General features: G+C 44.2%; 1 protein-coding gene across 1 annotated transcript in view; it reads left to right on the forward strand.

Annotated features, from left to right (window-relative positions):
- Window positions 1-18,831, forward strand: part of LOC121839173 (tyrosine-protein kinase receptor UFO-like) — a 56,233-nt gene that overhangs the window by 6,902 nt on the left and 30,500 nt on the right. Inside the window, exons 4-8 of the mRNA XM_042296580.1 lie at window positions 8,561-8,690; window positions 9,755-9,846; window positions 17,259-17,354; window positions 17,619-17,696; window positions 18,026-18,118. Of these exons, the coding sequence (XP_042152514.1) occupies window positions 8,561-8,690; window positions 9,755-9,846; window positions 17,259-17,354; window positions 17,619-17,696; window positions 18,026-18,118 (489 nt within the window). The remainder of the gene's footprint in view (window positions 1-8,560; window positions 8,691-9,754; window positions 9,847-17,258; window positions 17,355-17,618; window positions 17,697-18,025; window positions 18,119-18,831) is intronic.

Consider the following 18,831-nt stretch of genomic DNA (forward strand, 5'->3'; position numbering starts at 1 on the left):
GAGGGGGAGATGGGAGGAGGGGAGAGAGGAGAGGAGGGGAGAGAGGAGAGGAGAGGAGGGGGAGATGGGAGGAGGGGGAAAGGGGAGGAGGGGGAGAGGAGAGGAGGGGGAGATGGGAGGGAGGGGGAGAGGAGAGGAGGGGAGAGAGGAGAGGAGGGGGAAATGGGAGGAGGGGAGAGAGGAGAGGAGGGGAGAGAGAGAGAGGAGGGGGAGATGGGAGGGGAGGGGGGAGAGGAGAGGAGGGGGAAAGGGGAGGAGGGGGAGAGGAGAGGAGGGGGAGATGGGAGGAGGGGGAGAGGAGAGGAGGGGAGAGAGGAGAGGAGGGGGAGAGGAGAGGAGGGGGAAAGGGGAGGAGGGGGAGAGGAGAGGAGAGGAGGGGGAGAGGCGTGTCATTCAGATTTAGAAGCAGTAACAGAACCGGGAGTATCTCTGGTAATAGAACCAGACTACTATACACCCTGGACTACGCAACAAGGACAATGAGAGAGGGAGATGGTTTATTTGGGAGGGAGAAAGAGGGGGATATTTAATTTGAGAGAGCGAGTGTTAGCTTCTTTGTGGGAGAGAGAGGTGACTAAGTCGTTATAACCGTTAACAGTGGTGGAAAAAGTACTCAAATCTCATACTGTAGTAAAAGTGAAAGTCACCCAGTAAAATACAACTTGGGATGACCAGGGATGTTCTCTGTTTAGTGAGTCCTCCAGATCAGAGGCAGTAGGGATGACCAGGGATGTTCTCTGTTTAGTGAGTCCTCCAGATCAGAGGCAGTAGGGATGACCAGGGATGTTCTCTGTTTACTGAGTCCTCCAGATCAGAGGCAGTAGGGATGACCAGGGATGTTCTCTGTTTAGTGAGTCCTCCAGATCAGAGGCAGTAGGGATGACCAGGGATGTTCTCTGTTTACTGAGTCCTCCAGATCAGAGGCAGTAGGGATGACCAGGGATGTTCTCTGTTTAGTGAGTCCTCCAGATCAGAGGCAGTAGGGATGACCAGGGATGTTCTCTGTTTAGTGAGTCCTCCAGATCAGAGGCAGTAGGGATGACCAGGGATGTTCTCTGTTTAGTGAGTCCTCCAGATCAGAGGCAGTAGGGATGACCAGGGATGTTCTCTGTTTAGTGAGTCCTCCAGATCAGAGGCAGTAGGGATGACCAGGGATGTTCTCTGTTTAGTGAGTCCTCCAGATCAGAGGCAGTAGGAGTGACCAGGGATGTTCTCTGTTTAGTGAGTCCTCCAGATCAGAGGCAGTAGGGATGACCAGGGATGTTCTCTGTTTAGTGAGTCCTCCAGATCAGAGGCAGTAGGGATGACCAGGGATGTTCTCTGTTTAGTGAGTCCTCCAGATCAGAGACAGCAGGGATGACCAGGGATGTTCTCTGTTTAGTGAGTCCTCCAGATCAGAGGCAGCAGGGATGACCAGGGATGTTCTCTGTTTCGTGAGTCCTCCAGATCAGAGGCAGCAGGGATGACCAGGGATGTTCTCTGTTTAGTGAGTCCTCCAGATCAGAGACAGCAGGGATGACCAGGGATGTTCTCTGTTTAGTGAGTCCTCCAGATCAGAGGCAGTAGGGATGACCAGGGATGTTCTCTGTTTAGTGAGTCCTCCAGATCAGAGGCAGTAGGGATAACCAGGGATGTTCTCTGTTTAGTGAGTCCTCCAGATCAGAGACAGCAGGGATGAACAGGGATGTTCTCTGTTTAGTGAGTCCTCCAGATCAGAGGCAGTAGGAGTGACCAGGGATGTTCTCTGTTTTGTGAGTCCTCCAGATCAGAGGCAGTAGGGACGACCAGGGATGTTCTCTGTTTAGTGAGTCCTCCAGATCAGAGGCAGCAGGGATGACCAGGGATGTTCTCTGTTTAGTGAGTCCTCCAGATCAGAGGCAGTAGGGATGACCAGGGATGTTCTCTGTTCACTGAGTCCTCCAGATCAGAGGCAGTAGGGATGACCAGGGATGTTCTCTGTTCAGTGAGTCCTCCAGATCAGAGGCAGTAGGGATGACCAGGGATGTTCTCTGTTTTGTGAGTCCTCCAGATCAGAGGCAGTAGAGATGACCAGGGATGTTCTCTGTTTAGTGAGTCCACCATATCAGAGTCAGTAGGGATGACCAGGGATGTTCTCTGTTTAGTGAGTCCTCCAGATCAGAGGCAGTAGGGATGACCAGGGATGTTCTCTGTTCACTGAGTCCTCCAGATCAGAGGCAGTAGGGATGACCAGGGATGTTCTCTGTTCAGTGAGTCCTCCAGATCAGACGCAGTAGGGATGACCAGGGATGTTCTCTGTTTTGTGAGTCCTCCAGATCAGAGGCAGTAGGAGTGACCAGGGATGTTCTCTGTTTTGTGAGTCCTCCAGATCAGAGGCAGTAGGGATGACCAGGGATGTTCTCTGTTTAGTGAGTCCTCCAGATCAGAGGCAGTAGGGACGACCAGGGATGTTCTCTGTTTAGTGAGTCCTCCAGATCAGAGGCAGTAGGAGTGACCAGGGATGTTCTCTGTTTTGTGAGTCCTCCAGATCAGAGGCAGTAGGGACGACCAGGGATGTTCTCTGTTTAGTGAGTCCTCCAGATCAGAGGCAGCAGGGATGACCAGGGATGTTCTCTGTTTAGTGAGTCCTCCAGATCAGAGGCAGCAGGGATGACCAGGGATGTTCTCTGTTTAGTGAGTCCTCCAGATCAGAGGCAGCAGGGATGACCATGGATGTTCTCTGTTTAGTGAGTCCTCCAGATCAGAGGCAGCAGGGATGACCAGGGATGTTCTCTGTTTACTGAGTCCTCCAGATCACAGGCAGCAGGGATGACCAGGGATGTTCTCTGTTTTGTGAGTCCTCCAGATCAGAGGCAGTAGGGATGACCAGGGACGTTCTCTGTTTAGTGAGTCCTCCAGATCAGAGGCAGTAGAGATGACCAGGGATGTTCTCTGTTTAGTGAGTCCACCATATCAGAGGCAGTAGGGATGACCAGGGATGTTCTCTGTTTAGTGAGTCCTCCAGATCAGAGGCAGCAGGGATGACCAGGGATGTTCTCTGTTTAGTGAGTCCTCCAGATCAGAGGCAGTAGGGATGACCAGGGATGTTCTCTGTTCACTGAGTCCTCCAGATCAGAGGCAGTAGGGATGACCAGGGATGTTCTCTGTTCAGTGAGTCCTCCAGATCAGAGGCAGTAGGGATGACCAGGGATGTTCTCTGTTTAGTGAGTCCTCCAGATCAGAGGCAGTAGAGATGACCAGGGATGTTCTCTGTTTAGTGAGTCCACCATATCAGAGGCAGTAGGGATGACCAGGGATGTTCTCTGTTTAGTGAGTCCTCCAGATCAGAGGCAGGAGGGATGACCAGGGATGTTCTCTGTTTAGTGAGTCCTCCAGATCAGAGGCAGTAGGGATGACCAGGGATGTTCTCTGTTTTGTGAGTCCTCCAGATCAGAGGCAGTAGGAGTGACCAGGGATGTTCTCTGTTTTGTGAGTCCTCCAGATCAGAGGCAGTAGGGATGACCAGGGATGTTCTCTGTTTAGTGAGTCCTCCAGATCAGAGGCAGTAGGGACGACCAGGGATGTTCTCTGTTTAGTGAGTCCTCCAGATCAGAGGCAGTAGGAGTGACCAGGGATGTTCTCTGTTTTGTGAGTCCTCCAGATCAGAGGCAGTAGGGACGACCAGGGATGTTCTCTGTTTAGTGAGTCCTCCAGATCAGAGGCAGCAGGGATGACCAGGGATGTTCTCTGTTTAGTGAGTCCTCCAGATCAGAGGCAGCAGGGATGACCAGGGATGTTCTCTGTTTAGTGAGTCCTCCAGATCAGAGGCAGCAGGGATGACCATGGATGTTCTCTGTTTAGTGAGTCCTCCAGATCAGAGGCAGCAGGGATGACCAGGGATGTTCTCTGTTTACTGAGTCCTCCAGATCAGAGGCAGCAGGGATGACCATGGATGTTCTCTGTTTAGTGAGTCCTCCAGATCAGAGGCAGCAGGGATGACCAGGGATGTTCTCTGTTTACTGAGTCCTCCAGATCAGAGGCAGCAGGGGTGACCAGGGATGTTCTCTGTTTTGTGAGTCCTCCAGATCAGAGGCAGTAGGGATGACCAGGGACGTTCTCTGTTTAGTGAGTCCTCCAGATCAGAGGCAGTAGAGATGACCAGGGATGTTCTCTGTTTAGTGAGTCCACCATATCAGAGGCAGTAGGGATGACCAGGGATGTTCTCTGTTTAGTGAGTCCTCCAGATCAGAGGCAGCAGGGATGACCAGGGATGTTCTCTGTTTAGTGAGTCCTCCAGATCAGAGGCAGTAGGGATGACCAGGGATGTTCTCTGTTCACTGAGTCCTCCAGATCAGAGGCAGTAGGGATGACCAGGGATGTTCTCTGTTCAGTGAGTCCTCCAGATCAGAGGCAGTAGGGATGACCAGGGATGTTCTCTGTTTAGTGAGTCCTCCAGATCAGAGGCAGTAGAGATGACCAGGGATGTTCTCTGTTTAGTGAGTCCACCATATCAGAGGCAGTAGGGATGACCAGGGATGTTCTCTGTTTAGTGAGTCCTCCAGATCAGAGGCAGCAGGGATGACCAGGGATGTTCTCTGTTTAGTGAGTCCTCCAGATCAGAGGCAGTAGGGATGACCAGGGATGTTCTCTGTTCACTGAGTCCTCCAGATCAGAGGCAGTAGGGATGACCAGGGATGTTCTCTGTTCAGTGAGTCCTCCAGATCAGAGGCAGTAGGGATGACCAGGGATGTTCTCTGTTTTGTGAGTCCTCCAGATCAGAGGCAGTAGGAGTGACCAGGGATGTTCTCTGTTTTGTGAGTCCTCCAGATCAGAGGCAGTAGGGATGACCAGGGATGTTCTCTGTTTAGTGAGTCCTCCAGATCAGAGGCAGTAGGGACGACCAGGGATGTTCTCTGTTTAGTGAGTCCTCCAGATCAGAGGCAGCAGGGATGACCAGGGATGTTCTCTGTTTAGTGAGTCCTCCAGATCAGAGGCAGCAGGGATGACCAGGGATGTTCTCTGTTTAGTGAGTCCTCCAGATCAGAGGCAGCAGGGATGACCAGGGATGTTCTCTGTTTACTGAGTCCTCCAGATCAGAGGCAGTAGGGATGACCAGGGATGTTCTCTGTTTTGTGAGTCCTCCAGATCAGAGGCAGTAGGGATGACCAGGGATGTTCTCTGTTTAGTGAGTCCTCCAGATCAGAGGCAGTAGAGATGACCAGGGATGTTCTCTGTTTAGTGAGTCCACCATATCAGAGGCAGTAGGGATGACCAGGGATGTTCTCTGTTTAGTGAGTCCTCCAGATCAGAGGCAGCAGGGATGACCAGGGATGTTCTCTGTTTAGTGAGTCCTCCAGATCAGAGGCAGTAGGGATGACCAGGGATGTTCTCTGTTCACTGAGTCCTCCAGATCAGAGGCAGTAGGGATGACCAGGGATGTTCTCTGTTCAGTGAGTCCTCCAGATCAGAGGCAGTAGGGATGACCAGGGATGTTCTCTGTTTTGTGAGTCTGTCAGATCAGAGGCAGTAGGGATGGACCAGGGATGTTCTCTGTTTAGTGAGTCCTCCCGATCAGAGACAGCAGGGATGACCAGGGAAGTTCTCTTGATAAGTGCAAATTGGACCATTTTAAGGCCTGCTAAGCATTCAAAATGTAACGGGTACTTTTAGGTGTCAGGGAAAATGTATGGAGTAAAAAGTACAATACTTTCTTTAGGAATGTAGTGAAATAAAAGTAAATGTTGTCAAAAATATAAACAGTAAAATAAAACAGAGAGAGAGGAGACCATAGTAAAATAACACAAAATAAATCAAATAAACTATACACCCTGGTCTCTACTATACACCCTGGTATCTACTATAACCCCTGGTCTCTACTATACACCCTGGTCTCTACTATACACCCTGGTCTCTACTATACACCCTGGTATCTACTATAACCCCCGTAGTAAACTATACACCCTGGTATCTACTATACACCCTGGTCTCTACTATACACCCTGGTCTCTACTATACACCCTGGTCTCTACTATACACCCTGGTCTCTACTATACACCCTGGTATCTACTATACACCCTGGTCTCTACTATACACCCTGGTCTCTACTATAACCCTGGTCTCTACTATAACCCTGGTCTCTACTATACACCCTGGTCTCTACTATACACCCTGGTATCTACTATACACCCTGGTCTCTACTATAACCCCCATAGTAAACTATACACCCTGGTCTCTACTATACACCCTGGTCTCTACTATACACCCTGGTCTCTACTATACACCCTGGTCTCTACGATACACCCTGGTCTCTACTATACACCCTGGTCTCTACTATACACCCTGGTCTCTACTATACACCCTGGTCTCTACTATAACCCCCATAGTAAACTATACACCCTGGTATCTACTATAACCCCCATAGTAAACTATACTCCTGGTCTCTACTATACACCCTGGTATCTACTATACACCCTGGTCTCTACTATACACCCTGGTCTCTACTATACACCCTGGTCTCTACTGTACACCCTGGTCTCTACTATAACCCCCATAGTAAACTATACTCCCTGGTCTCTACTATACACCCTGGTCTCTACGATACACCCTGGTATCTACTATAACCCCCATAGTAAACTATACACCCTGGTCTCTACTATACACCCTGGTATCTACTATAACCCCCATAGTAAACTATACACCCTGGTCTCTACTATACACCCTGGTCTCTACTATACACCCTGGTATCTACTATACACCCTGGTCTCTACTATAACCCCCATAGTAAACTATACACCCTGGTATCTACTTTACACCCTGGTATCTACTATACACCCTGGTATCTACCATACACCCTGGTATCTACTATACACCCTGGTCTCTACTATACACCCTGGTATCTACTATACACCCTTGTCTCTACTATACACCCTGGTATCTACTATAACCCCCATCGTAAAATATTCACCCTGGTCTCTACTATACACCCTGGTCTCTACTATACACCCTGGTCTCTACTATACACCCTGGTATCTACTATAACCCCATAGTAAAATATTCACCCTGGTCTCTACTATACACCCTGGTCTCTACTATACACCCTGGTATCTACTATACACCCTGGTATCTACTATAACCCCCATAGTAAACTATACACCCTGGTCTCTACTATACACCCTGGTATCTACTATACACCCTGGTATCTACTATAACCCCCATAGTAAACTATACACCCTGGTCTCTACTATACACCCTGGTCTCTACTATACACCCTGGTCTCTACTATACACCCTGGTCTCTACTATACACCCTGGTCTCTACTATACACCCTGGTCTCTACTATTCAACCTGGTCTCTACAATAACCCCATATTAAACTATACACCCTGGTATCTACTATACACCCTGGTCTCTTCTATAACCCCTGGTCTCTACTATACACCCTGGTATCTACTATTCAACCTGGTCTCTACTATACACCCTGGTCTCTACAATAACCCCATAGTAAACTATACACCCTGGTCTCTACTATACACCCTGGTCTCTACTATACACCCTGGTCTCTACTATACACCCTGGTCTCTACTATACACCCTGGTCTCTACTATACACCCTGGTCTCTACTATTCAACCTGGTCTCTACTATAACCCCATAGTAAACTATACACCCTGGTCTCTACTATACACCCTGGTCTCTACTATACACCCTGGTATCTACTATAACCCCCATAGTAAACTATACACCCTGGTATCTACTATACACCCTGGTCTCTACTATACACCCTGGTCTCTACTATACACCCTGGTATCTACTATAACCCCCGTAGTAAACTATACACCCTGGTATCTACTATACACCCTGGTATCTACTATACACCCTGGTCTCTACTATACACCCTGGTATCTACTATACACCCTGGTATCTCCTATACACCCGGGTCTCTACTATACACCCTGGTATCTACTATACACCCTGGTATCTCCTATACACCCGGGTCTCTACTATACACCCTGGTCTCTACTATACACCCTGGTCTCTACTATATACCCTGGTATCTACTATAACCCCCATAGTAAACTATACACCCTGGTCTCTACTATACACCCTGGTATCTACTATACACCCTGGTCTCTACTATAACCCCCATAGTAAACTATACACCCTGGTATCTACTATAACCCCTGGTCTCTACTATACACCCTGGTCTCTACTATACACCCTGGTCTCTACTATACACCCTGGTATCTACTATAACCCCCGTAGTAAACTATACACCCTGGTATCTACTATACACCCCCATTGACACACAAGTGCATTCACACAACCCCCACACACACACATACACACAAACACATTCACTCAACACACACAACACACCCAAACACATTCACAACACACAGACACACACGCAGACACACACACACAGACACACACACACAAACAGACACACACAAACAGACACACATACACACAGACACACACAGACACACACACACAACCCCCACGCCCTACAACAACCCCAGTAGCACTGCTTCTCTAGAAACTCTGTCCTTCTCCTCAAGGAACCACATGACTGATCCCCCCCCGCCTCCCTCCCCTCCCCCAGATCCCTCTTACCAGCCGCTCTTCTCTTGGCACTGGTGGTATGTTGTCATGGCGATAGCTGTTGCCGTGGCGCTAGCAGTCCTAATGGCAGTGTACGTGGCCAAACTACGGCGGAAGGAGACACGCTTTGGGTGAGTAGACTCCTCAGTCTCCCAGGCGGAGTGTGTGCGTGTGTGTGTGTGTGTGTGTGTGTGTGTGTGTGTGTGTGTGTGTGTGTGTGTGTGTGTGTGTGTGTGTGTGTGTTTGACGTAATGGTAAATGTCATGTATTAGCTAAGAAAACAGGGGTTTTCTCTTTGTGTCAGCGTGCATTCTGGGGCCTGTAGAACGACTGTTATAAAACTGGATTCTGACATATTAGAGAAATGTTCTACAGCTGTGTTTGTGCATCTGGCTGCAGATGTGTGTGTGTGGAGAGTCTATAACCCATCTGGAGAGTCTATAACCCATCTGGAGAGTCTATAACCCCTCTGGAGAGTCTATAACCCATCTGGAGTGTCTATGTAACCCATCTGGAGAGTCTATAACCCATCTGGAGAGTCTATAACCCATCTGGAGAGTCTATAACCCACCTGGAGAGTCTATAACCCATCTGGAGAGTCTATAACCCATCTGGAGAGTCTGTAACCCATCTGGAGAGTCTATACCCCATCTGGAGACTCTAGAACCCATCTGGAGACTCTAGAACCCATTTGAAGATTCTATAACACATTTGGAGAGGCTAGAACCGTTTTGGAGACTCTAGAACCCACTTGGAGACTCTATAACTGATCTGGAGACTCTAAACCAATTTGGAGACTCTAAAACCACACTGGAGATTCTAGAACCCATTTAGAGACTCTGGAACCAATCTGTTTTGGTCAGACTCAGATTCCTTCATAATACAGAAATGTACTTCTTCAGCTGTGTTTGTCCATCTGACTACAGGTGTGACAACTGATTTATGTTTCTATGTGTGTGTGTGTGTGTGTGTGTGTGTGTGTGTGTGTGTGTGTGTGTGTGTGTGTGTGTGTGTGTGTGTGTGTGTGTGTGTGCGTTTGTGTGTGTGTGTATACGTTTGTGTGTGTGTGTGTGTGTGTGTGTGTGTGTGTGTGTGTGTGTGTGTGTGTGTGTGTGTGTGTGTGTATACGTTGTGTGTGTGTGTGTGTGTGTGCATGCGTGCATATACGTTTGTGTGTGTGTGTGTGTGTTAACAGGGAAGTGTTTGAGCCCATGATGGAGAGTGGAGAGCTGGTGGTGAGGTACAGAGCACGACGTACATACAGCCGCAGGACCACTGAGGCCACATGTGAGTCCCTCTGTCTCTCCATACCTGATCCTAGATCCTACCTACCTGATCCTAGAGCAGTGGAAGATGGGCGTTTCTCTACATGTCCTTACATGTAACTGACCTCAGGATATGTATAGCTAGATGGATAGAGTCTCCCTGTCAACTTGCCTGTTTTTCTCTGACACCAGAGATGGAAGCAAGCCTGCCCCAACACATACTCATCTATTGATAGAAACAGTCCAAGTCCAACATACTGCATACAGTATACTGTCTCACCTATACAATACTACGTACCTACTGTATACTGTATCACCTATACAATACTACGTACCTACTGTATCACCTATACAATAATACTTACCTACTGTATACTGTATCATCTATACAATACTACATACATACTGTATACTGTATCATCTATACAATACTACATACTGTATACTGTATCATCTATACAATACTACATACATACTGTATACTGTATCATCTATACAATACTACATACCTACTGTATACTGTATCATCTATACAATACTACGTACCTACTGTATACTGTATCACCTATACAATACTACGTACCTACTGTTTACTGTATCATCTATACAATACTACGTACCTACTGTATACTGTATCACCTATACAATACTACGTACCTACTGTCTACTGTATCACCTATACAATACTACATACCTACTGTATCACCTATACAATAGTACATACCTACTGTATACTGTATCACCTATACAATACTACATACCTACTGTATACTGTATCACCTATACAACACTACATACCTACTGTATACTGTATCATCTATACAATACTACATACCTACTGTATACTGTATCATCTATACAATACTGCATACCTACTGTATACTGTATCATCTATACAATACTACATACCTACTGTATACTGTATCACCTATACAATACTACGTACCTACTGTATACTGTATCACCTATACAATACTACGTACCTACTGTATACTGTATCACCTATACAATACTACGTACCTACTGTATACTGTATCACCTATACAATACTACATACCTACTGTATCACCTATACAATGCTACGTACCTACTGTCTACTGTATCACCTATACAATACTACATACCTACTGTATCACCTATAAAATAGTACATACCTACTGTATACTGTATCACCTATACAATACTACATACCTACTGTATCACCTATACAATACTACATACCTACTGTATCACCTATACAATACTACATACCTACTATATCACCTATACAATACTACATACCTACTGTATACTGTATCACCTATACAATACTACATACCTACTGTATCACCTATACAATACTACATACCTACTGTATACTGTATCACCTATACAACACTACATACCTACTGTATACTGTATCATCTATACAATACTACATACCTACTGTATACTGTATCATCTATACAATACTACATACCTACTGTATACTGTATCTCCTATACAATACTACATAACTACTGTATCACCTATACAATACTACATGCCTACTGTATCACCTATACAATACTACATACCTACTGTATACTGTATCACCTATACAATACTACATACCTACTGTATACTGTATCACCTATACAATACTACATACCTACTGTATACTGTATCACCTATACAATACTACATATCTACTGTATCACCTATACAATACTACGTACCTACTGTATACTGTATCACCTATACAATACTACATACCTACTGTACACTGTATCACCTATACAATACTACATAACTACTGTATCACCTATACAATACTACATAACTACTGTATCACCTATACAATACTACATACCTACTGTATCACCTATACAATACTACATACCTACTGTATACTGTATAACCTATACAATACTACATACCTACTGTATCACCTATACAATATTACACACATACTGTATACTGTATCACCTATACAATACTACATACCTACTGTATACTGTATCACCTATACAACACTACATACCTACTGTATACTGTATCATCTATACAATACTACATACCTACTGTATACTGTATCATCTATACAATACTACATACCTACTGTATACTGTATCTCCTATACAATACTACATAACTACTGTATCACCTATACAATACTACATGCCTACTGTATCACCTATACAATACTACATACCTACTGTATACTGTATCACCTATACAATACTACATACCTACTGTATACTGTATCACCTATACAATACTACATACCTACTGTATACTGTATCACCTATACAATACTACATATCTACTGTATCACCTATACAATACTACGTACCTACTGTATACTGTATCACCTATACAATACTACATACCTACTGTACACTGTATCACCTATACAATACTACATAACTACTGTATCACCTATACAATACTACATAACTACTGTATCACCTATACAATACTACATACCTACTGTATCACCTATACAATACTACATACCTACTGTATACTGTATAACCTATACAATACTACATACCTACTGTATCACCTATACAATATTACACACATACTGTATACTGTATCACCTATACAATACTACATACCTACTGTATACTGTATCACCTATACAATACTACATGTCTACTGTATCACCTATACAATACTACGTACCTACTGTATACTGTATCACCTATACAATACTACATACCTACTGTATACTGTATCAGCTATACAATACTACATACCTACTGTATACTTAACCATCTTTACAATACTACATACATACTGTATACTATACACTACTACATACATACTGTATACTAAACCACCTATACAATACTACATTCATATTGTATATCATACAATACTACATATATACTGAATACTATACCACCTATATAATACTACATACATACTGTATACTATACCACCTATAAAATACTACATACATACTGTATACTATATAATACTATGTTCATACTGTATACTATACCACCTATACATTACTACATTCATATTGTATACTACACAATACTACACGCATACTGAATACTATACCACCTATAAAATACTACATACATACTGTATACTATATAATACTACGTACATACTGTATACTATACCACCTATACATTACTACATTCATATTGTATACCATACAATACTACACACATACTGAATACTATACCACCTATAAAATACTACATACATATTGTATACTATATAATACTATGTACATACTGTATACTATACCACCTATACATTACTACATTCATATTGTATACCATACAATACCACACACATACTGAATACTATACCACCTAAACAATACTACATACATACTGTATGCTGTACCTGTATAGTGTTTACCCTCTTTGCCTGTGCCTGGCCTAACACAGTACTTCAGTGTCCTATAGAGGAGCGTTGATGAGGACAGTATCATAACCAGGGTCTGTTTTTAGCTGAATCCACCCAGAGATAAGCTGAGCTTAGCATCAATACATTAATAACACCCCTCTACAGCCAAGTACCATTCAATAGAGCACAGTACAATAGAGTACAGTATAGTACAGTAAAGTAGAGTAGACTACAGTAGAGTACAGTAGAGTAGACTACAGTACAGTAGACTACAGTACAGTAGAGTAGACTACAGTACAGTAGAGTACAGTAGAAAACAGTACCCTGGAGTACAGTAGAGTACAGTAGAGTAGAGTACAGTAAAACAGAGTACCCTAGAGTACAGTAGAGTACAGTACAGTAAAACAGAGTACCCTAGAGTACAGTAAAATAGAGTACCCTAGAGTACAGTTGAGTACAGTACAGTAAAACAGAGTACCCTAGAGTACAGTAAAATAGAGTACCCTAGAGTACAGTTGAGTACAGTAGAATAGAGTACAGTAAAACAGAGTACAGTAGAGTACAGTAGAGTAGAGTACAGTAAAACAGAGTACCCTAGATTACAGTAGAGTACAGTAAAGTAGAGTACAGTAAAACAGAGTACCCTAGAGTACATTAGAGTAGAGTACAGTAAAACAGAGTACATTAGAGTACAATAGAGTACAGTACAGTATAGAAGAGAACAGTATAGTAGAGTACAGTACTGTGCAGTATAGTATAGTACAGTATTATAGTGTACAGTACAGTACAGTAGAGTGCAGTACAGTACAGTATAGTAGAGTACAGTACAGTAGAGTAGAGTACATTAGAATACAGTACACTACAGTAGAGTACACTGCAGTAGAGTACAGTAGAGTACAGTACAGTAGATAGAGTAAAGCGCAGTAGAGTACAGTACATTAGAGTACAGTAGAGTACAGTACAGTAGAGTACATTAGAGTACAGTACACTACAGTAGAGTACACTGCAGTAGAGTACAGTAGAGTACAGTACAGTAGATAGAGTAAAGCGCAGTAGAGTACAGTACATTAGAGTACAGTAGAGTACAGTACAGTAGAGTACATTAGAGTACAGTACACTACAGTACAATACACTACAGTAGAGTACAGTGCAGTAGATAGAGTACAGTACAGTAGAGTACAGTAAAGTACAGTAGAGTACAGCACAGTACACTACAGTAGAGTAGAGTACAGTAGAGTACAGTACAGTACGATACAGTACAGTAGAGTACAGTACAGTAGAGCACAGTACAGTAGACTACATTAGAGTACAGTAGAGTAGACTACAGTAGAGTACAGTACAGTAGAGTAGACTACAGTAGAGCACAGTACAGTAGAGTACAGTACAGTAGAGTACAGTAGAGTACATTAGAGTACAGTACACTACAGTAGAGTACAGTAGAGTACAGTACAGTAGAGTACAGTACACTACAGTAGAGTACAGTAGAGTACATTAGAGTACACTACAGTAGAGTAGAGTACAGTAAAGTACATTAGAGTACAGTAAAGTACATTAGAGTACAGTAGAGTACACTAGAGTACAGTACAGTAGAGTACAGTACAGTAGAGTACAGTAAAGTACATTAGAGTACAGTAGAGCACACTAGAGTACAGTACAGTAGAGTACAGTAGAGTACAGTAGAGCACACGAGAGTACGGTACAGTAGAGTACAGTAGAGTACAGTACAGTAGAGTACAGTAAAGTACAGTAGAGTACAGTAGAGTACAGTACACTACAATAGAGTACAGTAGAGTACAGTAGAGTACCATCAGTCTCGTATGCCAACAGTACTCACCAGTTATTACATGGTACCTTCTGATCTGATTACAGTCAGACAGCTGTTCCAGTGTAGACGTTCAGGAGGAGAGCTAGATAGGCGAACTCATTCACTGAGAAGATGGCATCACTCATACATTCTAATAGTGTATTTCTATCCTGCAGTCTCAGAGTGTGGGTTCTGCTTCTCTGTTTCACCTCATACCTGTACACTCAGGTGCGTGTGTCTTTGTGTGTGTGGGTGTGTGTGTGTCTTTGTGTGTGTGGGTGTGTGTGTGTGTCTTTGTGTGTGTGGGTGTGTCTTTGTGTGTGTGGGTGTGTGTGTGTCTTTGTGTGTGTGGGTGTGTGTGTGTGTGTGTGTGTCTTTGTGTGTGTGTGTGTCTTTGTGTGTGTGTGTGTGCGTGCGCGTGCGTGTGTTTGTGCATGTTTTGTATGAATACCAGTACATACAGAGTCATTTTACACAAAGGCAACGTTTCGTCCTGCTATTGTCCCTGTTGTTGTCTCCTTTCATCATGTCTCAACACACAGGACAGACAAAGGGACCAGAGAACGAGAGACAAACACAGAGTGTAAAACGAGAGGAGCTGAGGGAGAGGGAGAGAGAATTAGTATGGAGAGAGAGGGGTAGGGGAATAGGGTGTGTGTGTGTGTGTGTGTGTGTGTGTGTGTGTGTGTGTGTGTGTGAGAGAGGTGGGATTAGAGCTCCTTTACTCTTGTTTACCTCTGAAGATCCCAACAGCCCCGGGAACGGCTCCAGACAGCTAGTTTCAGTCACAATCATCCTAGATTCCATGTTAACATGTCGGGGGACGGAGGATATTGTTGTCTGACAAACACGTGGCAACATCTGGCCTCCCTCCCTCCCTCCCTCACTCTGTCTCTCTCTCTCCTTCTCCCTCCCTCCCTCCCTCCCTCCCTCCCTCCCTCCCTCCCTCCCCCCTCTCCCTTCTCTCTCCCTCCCTCCCTCCCTCTCTCTCTCTCTCTCTCTCTCTCTCTCTCTCTCTCTCGCTCTCCTTCTTCTCTCTCTCTCTCTCTCTCTTTCTCTCTCCTTCTCTTTCTCCCTCCCTCCCTCCTTCTCAACATCTTGGTCCAGATGTGAAAACAGCATCTGTCATGTGACGTACAGTCTCCACGCTATCACTAGACACAAACATAGACACACGCACGCACGCACACACACACACACACACACACACACACACACACACACACACACACACACTGCTGTTAGGGTTCAGCCAGCTGGGGACAAGGCTATCTGGAGAAACTCAACTCTTATGATCTCATATCCTGGTTGCTCTCCAAAACTTTTATACTTGGAATGATGTCACCTGGTAATGAACAGAGCGAGAGAGAGAGAGAGAGAGAGACAGAAAGAAAGAGAGAGAGAGAGAGACATAAAAGAGAGAGAGACATAAAAAGAGAGAGAGAAAGAGGGAGAGGGGAGAGAGAGAAAGAGAGAGAGACAGAAAGAGAGAGACAGAAAGAGAGAGACAGAAAAGAGAGAGAGAGAGAGAGAGAGAAAGAGAGAGAGAGAGAGAGAGAGGAGGGGGAGAGAGAGAGAGAGAGAGAGAGAGAGAGAGAGAGAGAGAGAGAGAGAGAAAGGGAGAGAGAGGGAGAGAGGGAGAGAAAGAGAGAGAGAAAGAGAGAGAGAGATTAGTACTGTAGACTACTTTATCACTGACCTCAACCCAGAGTCTCTCAGAGCCTTCACAGTCAGCCCACTGACACCCCTATTAGCTCACAGCTCACATTATGAGGCATCAAAGCCAGAGGATCTGAATAATATTTTATGTGTTGTTGTTTATGTGTTGTTGTTTGTGTTGTTGTTTATGTGGTGGTGTTTATGTGTTGTTTGTGTGTTGTTGTTTATGTGGTGTTGTTGTTTATGTGGTGTTGTTAATGTGTTCTTGTTTATGTGTTCTTGTTTATGTGGTGTTGTTGTTTATGTGGTGTTGTTTATGTGGTGTTGTTTATGTGTTGTTGTTTATGTGGTGTTGTTGTTTATGTGTTGTTGTTTATGTGGTGTTGTTTATGTGTTGTTTATGTGTTGTTGTTTATGTGTTGTTGTTTGTGTGTTGTTGTTTATGTGGTGTTGTTTGTGTGTTGTTGTTTATGTGGTGTTGTTTATGTGTTGTTGTTTATGTGGTGTTGTTTATGTGTTGTTGTTTATGTGGTGTTGTTTGTGTGTTGTTGTTTATGTTGTTGTTGTGTATGTGGTGGTGTTTATGTGGTGTTGTTAATGTGTTGTTGTTTATGTGTTGTTGTTGTCCTCCTCAGTGAACACCCTTGGCATCAGTGATGAGCTGAAACATAAGCTGCAGGATGTGATGGTGGACAGACACAAGCTAACCCTGGGAAAGACTCTGGGAGAGGGTGAGCGTGTTTCTAGATCCTGTCGTGGTGCAACACAGGGTGAATGTGTGTCCATCGAATTGCCTTGTTACTAGCAAAACCGTTCAGGCAACTAACTGATACAGAGGCACACACTGACCTTGTCCTGGGTTCAAGGCCTGCGGGGAGATACAAACGGAAAAATAAGGAGTACATTGACCTGAGAAAAGTCAAAGGGTATAAAATCTGCTGTCGAACAACGTCCCCGTTGTAAATGGAAATGGCTGCTGGTCTGTGTGTCTACAGGAGAGTTTGGCTCTGTGATGGAGGGAGCGTTAACGCATGAGGAGTCTGTTCTCAAAGTGGCTGTGAAGACCATGAAGAGTAAGTTCACTATGACACAACTACAGTGTAAGCAGCACATAGACTAGTCACACTTTCCTGCTTCTGTGACACCCTACTTTTGACAGTAACGTGCACTACTTTTGACAGTAAAGTGCACTACTTTTGACACCCTACTATTGTTACACTACTTTTGACAGTAACGTGCACTACTTTTGACAGTAACGTGCACTACTTTTGACAGTAACGTGCACTACTTTTGACAGTAACGTGCACTACTTTTGACAGTAACGTGCACTACTTTTGTCCAGAGCCCCGAGTGCACTACATAGGAGATGAGTCCCAGTTCTCACCCATCTCTCCTCCTCTAGTTGCCATCTGTACCCGCACTGAGATGGAAGACTTCCTGACAGAAGCTGCCTGTATGAAGGAGTTTGACCATCAGAACGTCATGAGACTGCTAGGTGAGACTGGACCAAACAACTGGGCTTGAGTGCATGTACAGGGCATTCAGGTAGTATTCACAGCCCTGCCCTTTCCCCACAGTTTGATATGTTACAGCCTTATTCTAAAATGGATTCAATTAATGTGTTTCCTCATCAATCTACACACAACACCCCATAATGACATCAAAATACCCCATAATGACATCACAATACCCCATAATGACATCACAATACCCCATAATGACGTCACAATACCCCATAATGACATCACAATACCCCATAATGACATCACAATACCCCATAATGACATCACAATACCCCATAATGACATCACAATACCCCATAATGACATCACAATACCCCATAATGACATCACAATACCCCATAAGGACATCACAATACCCCATAAGGACATCACAATACCCCATAATGACATCACAATACCCCATAATGAGATCACAATACCCCATAATGACATCACAATACCCCATAATGACATCAAAATAATCCATAATGACATCACAATACCCCATAATGAGATCACAATACCCCATAATGACATCACAATACCCCATAATGACATCACAATACCCTATAATGACATCACAATACCCCATAATGACATCACAATACCCCATAATGACATCACAATACCCCATAATGACATCACAATACCCCATAATGACATCACAATACCCCATAATGACATCACAATACCCCATAATGACATC

This window comes from Oncorhynchus tshawytscha, linkage group LG14, assembly GCF_018296145.1.
Source record: "Oncorhynchus tshawytscha isolate Ot180627B linkage group LG14, Otsh_v2.0, whole genome shotgun sequence".
In the NCBI taxonomy this organism is placed as follows: Eukaryota; Metazoa; Chordata; class Actinopteri; order Salmoniformes; family Salmonidae; genus Oncorhynchus; species Oncorhynchus tshawytscha.